This window comes from Pagrus pagrus (assembly GCF_965226575.1).
Source record: "Pagrus pagrus genome assembly, chromosome: 10".
Classification (NCBI taxonomy): Eukaryota; Metazoa; Chordata; class Actinopteri; order Spariformes; family Sparidae; genus Pagrus; species Pagrus pagrus.
Genome location: NC_140194.1, coordinates 18,572,611 through 18,583,687, shown reverse-complemented (window position 1 = coordinate 18,583,687; position 11,077 = coordinate 18,572,611). Strand labels below are relative to the sequence as shown.

Genomic DNA, 11,077 nt, shown 5'->3' with positions numbered 1-11,077 from the left:
TTGAAATGTCTTTTCACCAATCAACAGTCCAAAACACAAAGACATACAATTAAACAATTATAAAAAACACAGAAAAACTGAAAAATCTGCATTTGAGAAAGTGACACCGGGAAATGATTGTCAAAACACTTGCAGATTTTTTTAATCTTTCTGATCATTTCTAATCATTTGATGGATTAATCATTTCAGGCAAGTCTGTGTATGACATCATGGAAAACAATTCTTCAGTCTAACTGCTCTGAACTCTTACTCATATACAACATGTGAAATGGACTTTCGAGACACTGCCTCATTTTTACGGATCAGAAGTAAAAAACATTTGAACCTTTGGTATTAGACCCCTGATGAAGCTTTGGAGAGACTGTAGCTAGAAAGAAAATCCAATAGACTTAAAGAAATTACAATCAGGAAGATGAGTACCAGTAAAGCTTTCTTAACTACATTAAAATCCATGGGTTAAGGTTTTTCTGCATTGGTGCTGTTACCATAAGACATGATTCATGAATCAATATGCAAAAGCCATAGGAGCTGCTGTATTCTTTAATCAATTTGACTTCAAACCATACAGATGAACATCAAAAGTGGTGCTCACATTTGCTTTAAGAGCGATGTTATTCCTCCTCTGGATTCATACCTATAAATATTTTTATTTTGCAGGATGAGAGCTTTACTGAAGTACAGTTCTGGTTGGTACATCTGTCACCAAGAAAAAAACAAGAAACTTTCAAAGTCTGCTGAAAGAGTCAGCTTATGTAAAACAGCTGCTTATGAATGCAAGCTGCAACTTTTTAATCTCCCACTTCCCTCTGATTCATGCAAATACGTTTTCATAGTCCTTTTTTAATGTTATTGCAGTCTTACACAGCTCTGTTCTTGAACAAAATGACATTGCATGTGAAGTTGTATCATTGAACACTGTCTACTTCCATGAAGACTTTCTTGCTGATCTCTTGGCTTTGATGCCAGGTAACCTGACCACTGGTGTACTCTGTTGTACCACAGCAGGTTAAATAATTCAGAGCTGTTTGTAAATTCAGCTGTCGTTTGGCAGGACAGGACAAAATCCAGAGAAATTAGAGAACCACTGTTGGTGTAGAATTACTGTGGGCCCTTTGGCCATGAGCAGGGAAGTGTAAACCCAGTCAGAGGGTCGTTTTTCCTCTCGGTGCTCAAGATGAAGCTTTATTTCTAAGATAATTCACAGAGGTGGCATTTATAGTTTGTTAAAATACATCACAGTTGAGCTGAGAGAATGTAAAGTATCCGAGGCTGTCGCCTTTTTTCCTGAAACTGCTTTGAAATATTTTGTACTGTGGGCTCTGCTTCTAAGCAGCCATATAAGCCACTATTATTCACACTACGACTATCACTAATAATGCAGGTATAACTTGTCTGTGGTTGCAAATTGTAGATAATCATACATTGACAGGTTTAATGTTTTTGCCACTGCTACAGCAAATGTAATCGTGTTTGTAGGTCTAGTTTTAATTAGACATAAACAAGCCACATGAATCCCTGTCACTTTATTAATTAGTGAGGCTGATCAAGGTGGTTAATAGACACAAGCCAAACAACAAATGAAGTCTGTTATTTGGCAAGTTTCTCTGCAAGTGCCTGTTGTAAAAAATGAAATTTAGCTGTCAAGTTGTTGAACTGTACATATTTATTTGGTTAGTGAATTACTATTTACTAGAATACCTGATGATAATATCCAGATAAATGATATGAGCTCTTTGCATTCAGCTGTAGGTGTTACATGTAGAGAAGGAGAGTGAGAGCATCCTCAGAAAAAAACAAGGTCAGAGCAACATCATGCTGCAGCAGTGTGTTTCATTGAGGGTATGGAAAAAAAGGAAAATCTGCCTCTCTCACATCAGATTCTTACCTGTTTTATTTCTGAATATTGGAACAACATGATGTGAATCTTGAAATAAGCTCAGACACTAAAATTTGATTCCTACAATTGATGGTGATTTACTGTTGATTTTTACTGCAGTGTCTGTCTATCTGTCTGTCGGTTGGTCACATCTTTGATCCAGACTGAAGTTTATGAACAATGTTGCGTGGATTGTCATGAAATTTCATTGTGACACTCATGATACCCAGAGGATGAATCCCAATGACTTTGGTAATCTCTTGACTTTTCCTCTAGAGCCGCTATAAAGTTGACATTTTTGGTATTGACTGAAATATTCATTCATATTTGTGCATTCATGTTCATGACATGTGTCCAATACTTTTGTTTATGACCAAATTATCTGCTAGACTTAGGACATTCAAGCCCAAACTGTACTTTGAATATAGCAATAATTAGTAAATGTTAGCATTCTCAGATCTAAAATATAATTGTGAACATTGTAAACAGTATAAATGCTTTAATGTCAGCATATTAGCATACTGATGTTAGCATGAAGCACCACTGTGCCTCACAAATGGCTGTAGACTAGAGCTGCAATGATTATCGATTACAAGGTTACAAGGTAAATTTATAGTTTTTTGTTTTTTTAAACACAAGGGTTTAAAAACGAAACTATGTTGATTAGTAACTAATAATAATAATCCTTAGCTATTTTTTAAGAATAAAATCAAAAGACATTTCTCAGATTCCAATTTCTTAAATGTGAATGTTTGGGGTCAAAACTAAGATATTTGAGGACGTTATCCTGTGGTTTAGGAAAAACTGATTGACATTTTTCAGCATTTTCTGACATTTTACAGACCCAACAACTAATCGGATAATGGAGGTGATGATAAAAATAATGGTTAGTTGAAACCATAATGTGGATACTGTGGATTGCTGTAAATGCAAGTCAAGATAGGACAAAACCCATCAGCTATCTTCTGATGACACTCTTTTAAAAATCTTTCTGTATTCATTTGCATGAACCATATCTGTCTGTAGAGATTAGCTAAATTGTTGTCAGTCCCTGGAAAATAATTCCATTATCTCTATTACATTATCTACATGTGTCTGATTATTCACAGGAATAAGAAAAAAACAAAGATGACAAATTCCCCATAGAAATGTAAGATTTACTAATTCTAGATGTTTGTTCAGGTGTTTTGGGTTAGACTTTTCTTTTAATAGTTTGTCTTTATGTTTTGTCACTTTCAAAGAAATCACTTCAGTTTTAGAAGTTAACATCAAAGACAGTGGATGTCGGAGGTTTCACTGCAATAAGGTGACTAGTTGATGGAAATGTTCCCTCCTTTTGAGTCTCGGCCAGAGGCCGCGACCCATCATCACGATTTCATGGGGAGGAATGAACCAGTGAGACCATAATTTTCTGCTGGATATCAGCATTAGTGTTACTCATCCTCCTGTCTGGGCTTTCAGTGCTTTGGGCAATTTCTCTTTGCATTTTCTCAGAGTTCATTTTATAATTTGTTTTGGGTAGCAGTCACATATTTGTAACCAGGAAACCAGCGTCAGTTCACGGTTCACATCCAAAAATAATCTGTCACAAACACCATTTTATAGATACTGTCAGGTTTTAATTTGACACTCTTTGATGAATTAAGGTTTTGAAGTGTGTGACAGTGTGTGAACTATATTATTCATGCGATATTATTATTAACACTTTGATGCTTGAAGGAGACGAAAGCAGAAATCTTGCTTAGCACACAGAAACACACACACATTAAACTCGAGGCAGAGCTGTGATAAATCAACTGTGTTCTGCAGCGGCCACCTCCTCACAGACCTCCGTTCAGTGCTGTCACACAACCAAAACAGATGAAATATATAGTACACCCCAACAGCCTCCCACTCATACAGAGGAATGATGTAAAACTTCTTGGATCAAATAGTTTGGAAAGTCGTTTGTAGTGTTGGTTTGAGTGTGTTTGAAGTGTGTGTGTGGTATTCACTGCATGTAGCCCAGCAGAGTCAAAAAGTTAAAATAGGTTCCAATTAGGACTTCACTTCATATTTTGACAGATATCACGATTGCGATTTGGTTCACGATCTGTAGGAATGATCATTATTGCATCACAGTTTTCATTTTTACGGGAAAAAAACTATTGATATCATGATGATGTGACGTTTGTTTGAGTCTGTACCAAACAAACATATTTGGTACATCTGGAGAGCAAGATTTGTAGACCAGTGCCTCTCTGCAGCACTACAGTACTTCATTATAGTGTTGTTCTGTCACACATTTTACCTTTATCTTTACCTTAAATTGCAGCTTCTATGTTTTGGATATGCCACTCGGCCGTATTGTGATTTCGATAACATTTCAATTAATTGTGCAGTCCTAATTCCAATCAAAATGAGTTGTTTAGAGTATTGACATTTGAACAAACTGTAAAGCTCAGCACTCAGAACATGTTCAAGCTACTAGCGCTGCAACTTATAATTCATTTCATTGTTGATTGAGTTGTTAGGGCTATAAATATCAGAACATTTTAAAAATCGTCATCATCATCAGTGTTCATCCCAAGATGACGTACTCAAATGTCTTGTTTTGTCCACAACCCAAAGATATTCAGTTTATTCAGTTTATTTTCTTCAGTTTAAAGAAACCAAAAAAATATTCACAGTCATAGAAATTTTACTTATTTTTATAAAAAAAATCAAATTAAAATCAGTTAAACAATTATAATGGAAGCCCTAAACAGTCATATTATTTTCTCAGTTTTCCAGTGATAACAAGTTAAATTTTGCTTGTTTTTTTTTTTTGTTTTTTGTTTTTTAAAACAATCTTCTCTTCCACTCCTGAAATTAGTTTAGTAGTTTGTGCTGCTAATGAACAGACAAACACACAAACAGGAGGACTAAATCAAAACCTCTCCAGCTGAGGTAATAAGATTATTTACATTTATGTACGAGATCACACAGTGTCTGAATTGCATTGTATCCACCGAGTAACACCTGTTATATTAGCAGTGTGAGAGGCATAAATCAGTCCCTGGAGTCGATCCTCTGTGTTTCCACAGCTCAGCACCGCAGACCTTCAGTCCCCTGTGGAACACTGTCAGATGGCGCTGCAGGAAGGCAGGAAATCACTTAAATTCATTTTATTGCATCCTTTGTTGCCTTGGAAACTAGTTGGAGGAAATGTGCAGCTCTGGAGCTAATTAGTCACCCCACCCACCACACTACAAACCCCACCCTTAACTCCTACACGTCCAAATGACAAGTTTAATCTTTGACTCTTTCAGTCAGTGAATTCTTCCTTTTTAGTAGTTTTGAGTAAAGTTTTTGTTTATGAATGCAGGCTGGAAAACTGACACCAACACAGACACTTCACATTGTAACAATCAATGATTGTTACAACATTGATTTGAGAGGTTTTTTTTAGCTTTTAAATGTTCATTTACATAAACCAGTTTTCATGGATATGGTGATCTAATTATTGTCTTCTGTTTCTTGACAATAGCAGAGCAACAAAACAGATATCTAGCTTGTTTGGAAATGTCATCGATCAGTATTTTTCAACATTCAATTACGCTGTCGTCTTTATCTTGCCAGCTGTCGCAGTGATCCTGTCTGCACTCTGACTAACTGCTGCTGTTTGCAGGTTTGGTCAAACTGGCCGTGTTGTGTGTGTGAGTTTGTATTGCAGCTGGGTGGAGATGTCAGCTTAGATCCACTCAGGCAAGGATCCCTCTTGCATGTGTGAGCTTGCTGGTCTGTTCCCATCATCTCTGACAGGGGGGATGGATGAACATGGCTGCAGAGTTACATGTCAACTGGGTTACAGTGGTCTGTATAGCAGGCCTGGGCAATATCGATATTATATCATTACTATGATATGAAACTATATATATCGTCTTCAATTTTGAATATTAGTGCTTCGGGATATGGTTTAAGTCTTTCCTGGTTATAAAGGCTGCATTACAGTGAAGTGATTGTGGACTGTTCTACTTGTTCTATTACTTGTCTTTATCCAAGTAGTCATTATATCCACATTACTGATGATTATAAAGTAGGTTAAAGTACCAGTTATCCGTGCAATATTGTCACGATTTGGACATGGAAGTAATTGGTCAAAAATGATGTGTTGATTTAGTCTTTGAGTCCTTGTATTCACGACATGATTTTTTCTTTTTTTCAGTCAAAATGATATTCAATTGTAATATCTCATAAGACAAAGAAAAGCAGCAAATCCTCACAATTTAAAAGATGTATCGAGGAAAGTGTATCAAACAAATCAATAAATCGACACATTTTTCAGCCCCAGTGAGAATCATTTTTCACTAATTTATATAGCACATTACCACAAGCAGGAAATCAATAATCAATATTGGATTATCATAGTCTTCAACTATGCTGGTGAATCTGACAATTAATCCATTAAATAGAAAATAAAAAAAATAGACAGAAAATTTAAATATGACTTTGTTATGCTCAAGGTGCCATTTTCAAACAGCAAAGATAATCAATGTAAAACTAGATTGACTCTCAGTAGAGCGCATGACTCTGCCAAGGCCCAGCAGTCCCTTTTAATTCAATCAGACACTGTCTGACATAAGTGCTTGATGAAAGAATTAAAAAAATAATTTATAAACAAAATAGTTGGTAGTTAATTCTCTGTCAATTAACTGATCGTTTCAGCACTGGAATCTTTGTGTCCATTATGTTTGATTATCGAGTTACCTTATCAATTATAAAGTGAGCTTGTATGATAGTAATATACCTACAGGCTGATTAACAGTTGTCCTGGGTCACATCTTCAAGAAAACATTTCTGCTAAAACATCTATAATTTCTCTGAGATGTCAACATGTTTTTTAGGGATTGTGCCACTTTCCAATTACCCTCCTTTATATGAGCTGCAGTTTCAAAGGTTTCCATATTTTGCTTACTGGCCTCTGACTTCAAAGAGAATAATTTCTGGGTCATACTTGCAGACTTTGATAAATTTTGAGCGTTGAATGGAAATTGTAAACAGGTCTGCATTTCGTGTTTGTGGCCTCGGTAATCATAGTCTTTTGCTTGTTCCTGTCTGCTGAGAAAGAAGCAAAACAAACTGCCAAGCTGTGAACTAATTTTCAGTATTTTCCTCCCTAAGACATGACGACTTGAAGGAGATGCTGGACAGCAACAAAGACTCTCTGAAGCTGGAGGCAATGAAGCGGATTGTGGCCGTGAGTATAAATAATGTTTACTTTGGGATGTAACTGATCAGCAGGTACGCTGAGTGAAGGACACAGGCCGGGAATAACACAACATGCATCATTTTAGATTAATTCAGACAACTTCAAAGACCCAAATCTTCTTCTCTGTATCAAACCTGATTTCACAATTTTGATGGCTAATGTCTCCGTTTAAAAATGTTGCCATGAAAGATGCAGATCACACACAAACTGAAACTGTAACAGACTCAATCAGCAGAGCAGTTGGCTGTTAAATATTCACAATCTGTGTGAGATTCTTCTATCTGAAGCTCCACACGCATCTCTTCATTCATCGTCCCTGCAGGACATTGAAGATGAAAGGGAAGGAGAAGCATGGGCTAGAATAAACTTAAAAAAGTTGTACCTTCTCTTAAAAATGACTGAAACTCTTTAACAGTGTCACCTTTTCAAATCGTCATTGCTGATTTTTGTGTTTTCTCTGCAGATGATCGCCCGAGGTAAAAACGCATCAGATCTCTTCCCTGCTGTGGTGAAAAACGTGGCCTGTAAAAACATCGAGGTTTGTAATGAACTCAGCGTCATGTTGCATTTCTTCAGTTTGTGTAGTTTTACGTGGTTTACTGCATTAAGGCTTTTCTATTTTGCTTGCTTGTAATTTATGCGTGATCTTATCACATTTTTAAAAGCCCAGAAGGGTTTGGCTTTATCTCACCTGAGCAAAATTGCAATTTTCCTCTCTTCTTTTTAGGGTTTTTATCACTTACTTTATCACTTCACTTTAGATTTATCTCAGTGAAAATAATTGAAGTATTCTACATTATTTGGATTCAATCTTTTTTTCGGTCTGTTTCTCTCTCACTGTTCCTCCCTTCAGGTGAAGAAGCTGGTCTATGTTTACTTGGTGCGTTACGCTGAGGAGCAGCAGGATCTTGCTCTACTCTCCATTTCCACGTTTCAGCGAGGGTTGAAGGTACAGCATCTTTCATGAGTCAATTCCTTCAGATTTGGACTTTCTGACAACAAAAAGAATAACATTTATCAAAACTGGGGGTCAAACGTTATGATAAAAATCAGAAAATAAAGATTTACTGTATTCTTAAAGCTATGCTAATAGCTAGTTTGGTTCTATGGTTCTTCTTATAAACATGGCTGTTGTGATGTCACTTATAGGTTTCCAAAGAGATTGCTGACAGCTAGCTAGACAGTGAGCGACTAGCTATCACTCGAAATGGCCATGCCCTTAATTATGCCTTAATATAATTTTCCTCGCTATCGTTGGCTTCATTCATCCAACAACTATTGGAGAAATTGCCACAGATAGCGTGCAGACATTCGTGGCACCCAGAAGATGAATGCTACAAACTTTGATGTTCTCCTGAGATTGTCTCTAGCACCACAATATAATTGATCTTTATGGTTTTGAGTGTAAAATCTTGACGACTATTAGAAGGATTGACATTAAATTTGTTCCATAAATTCTGACTGGAACCTCTTAACTTTTTATGCTGCGCCATCATCTGATCAAAATTTTAATTTGTCAAATAATTTATGACCAAATAGCTGTAGAACTAACTACATCCCCATCATGCTGTGTTTAGTGCTAATTAGCAAATGTTGGCATGCTAATAGGATCAAGTAAGATGATCTTGGTAAACATTAGATCTGCGTACATCAGCATGTTACAGTGGCATTTTCACTGTGAGCATACTGGATTCAATACTTTATAGTTAATACTGGATCACATTTTAAATGAGTCTAAAGTTTTGATGAATGAATAGAATTAAATTGGAAGTAAACAGTGGTTTAAAGAAAGGTTTAAATGTAATTTTAGGTCAGTTTTAAAGCTTGGTGCAACATCATCTACAACTATTTATTAAAGACTCTTTTCTTCTTTTGGATTAATATTTGCTCATGAAATTCTTGCTCTGTACTGTTGCAGGATCCGAACCAGCTGATCAGAGCCAGCGCCCTGCGAGTTCTCTCAAGCATCCGAGTCACTATCATCGTCCCCATAATGATGTTGGCCATCAAAGAGGCTGCTTCTGATATGTCTCCTTACGTCAGGAAGACAGCTGCTCATGCAATCCCTAAACTCTACAGGTGACTTACTGAGATTTGTTCAGTACTTTTTCACTTACCATTTATAAGTTTTTATTTAAAGATGCCTACTAGTTCCACATATTACTGCTTGAACTGAGGCTTTTATAACAATGATTAAAAGGAGCATGAATAATACATTTGTAAGTTAGAAATCTTTTTTTGAGAATTTAATATTCACTTTGCAGAGTCCTTATCCCCAGGGTGAGGACCACTTGAATATGATCAAATGTTGTTATGACTTACTGTCATACTTAAATTAAAGCCCTTTATCTTATGAAAATGTAGACTGTGTCCTCATGTCTTACATCTTGAAACGTTTCTATAATAAAACATACGTACGTTTTTTGAAGCCCTTTATGGTAGTAAAAGGAACATCCTCCAGAAATTCATTACTGCTCCGCCAATAAAATCCATTTGTTTTATACGTGAGATTAGAACAAATGATTTCTAACTCTTTCCTCCAACATTTCTCTTTTCATGATTTATTCTTCTTTGCTCTCAGTTTGGATCCAGAACAGAAGGACCAACTGATTGAAGTCATAGAGAAACTCCTCGCTGACAAAACCACGGTGGGTTTTGCACTACTGATCCAGTATTTTTTTTTCTTTTAACAAATAGCAAAAACAAGTTTGCAAAAAAACATTGGAATTAGCTTCTGTGCATAGAACCAGATTGCACTTATCGCCTCAGTTGTTTCCTTATCGCCTCAGTTGTTTCACGGCTTATCATTTGTTTAACCAGTCTCCCTCCTCACTATGCAGTTTTTCCAACCAAAATATACCAGAAACAGGCTGTAGAATCCAGTCATCCTTTTGAGGTTTATTGTTAACTTAAGATGTAATTTAAGAATGACTTGACAGTAATTCTCATAGATAATATGTACTCTCCTGACATGAGGTATTAAAGATCATTATGCTAACACCGCCACCTGTTGTGTGATTGAAATTGTGCTGCAGCTGGTGGCAGGAAGCGTTGTCATGGCTTTTGAGGAGGTGTGTCCGGAGCGCATCGACCTGATCCACAAGAACTACAGGAAGTTGTGTAACCTCCTGATTGACGTGGAGGAGTGGGGCCAGGTTGTCATAATCAACATGCTGACCCGCTATGCCAGGACCCAGTTCCTCAACCCAAACATGAACGTGAGTAAAAATCACAGACAGAATCTTTACAGTCCAAAAAATGATCAGTGTAACCTCTGCTCACTGTAGACTTGTTGATTATCTAATAATTTCTTCCAACTAAAGCTCATGTCAGGTTTCTTAGCTTGCCAGTTGAACAGGTTAACTAGCAACTAGGACAACATCTAACAATACATTTTTATAAACTAATTTCATAATTGATAAGCAATTTAGTCCACAAAGTTTAAAAGATGAATAAGACAGAATGCGATAATTTGCTAATCCCTTTTGGATATATACACGGTTGAAAACATAACAGAGAGCTGATGTTTTACCTCATCAACTTCATTGATTTTTGTAAATATATGCCAAATCTGAGAAAACCCGTGAAAAATTTTCATCACAGTTTCTTAGAGCCCAATGTGATGTCTTCAAGTTGCTTGTTTTGTCCAACCAATAATCCAGCACATATTCAGAAACATTTTATGTTAACTGTCATTAAAAAATGGCAAATTGATGGTAAATCAAACTTGATTTAACAGTAATTTAACTGATAACAAGCAATACAATGTTTTATCATTTATTAAGCAGTTGTAAAGGTTTATAAACATCAGTTGCAACTTTATAATGGTCATCCAAATAATGTTTATAGATACATTTTAAATTTAGATTTAAATTTTAACACTTAATTTGCACTTTGCACAGCCATGTTTACTAGATTTTTTCCAGTTTTACTCAATATACACTATGTTTTTTTTGTGTTTTTTTCAAAGA

At 36.1% G+C, this 11,077-nt stretch overlaps 1 protein-coding gene across 13 annotated transcripts in view; it reads left to right on the top strand.

Moving 5' to 3' along the window:
* Positions 1 to 11,077, top strand: part of ap3b2 (adaptor related protein complex 3 subunit beta 2) — a 46,568-nt gene that overhangs the window by 11,092 nt on the left and 24,399 nt on the right. For all 13 annotated transcript variants that reach the window (XM_084364386.1, XM_084364397.1, XM_084364388.1 and 10 more), the window contains exons 2-7: positions 7,019 to 7,094; positions 7,570 to 7,644; positions 7,960 to 8,055; positions 9,025 to 9,185; positions 9,688 to 9,754; positions 10,142 to 10,324. In XM_084364386.1, the coding sequence (XP_084220512.1) occupies positions 7,038 to 7,094; positions 7,570 to 7,644; positions 7,960 to 8,055; positions 9,025 to 9,185; positions 9,688 to 9,754; positions 10,142 to 10,324 (639 nt within the window). In that variant the 5' untranslated portion in view covers positions 7,019 to 7,037. The remainder of the gene's footprint in view (positions 1 to 7,018; positions 7,095 to 7,569; positions 7,645 to 7,959; positions 8,056 to 9,024; positions 9,186 to 9,687; positions 9,755 to 10,141; positions 10,325 to 11,077) is intronic.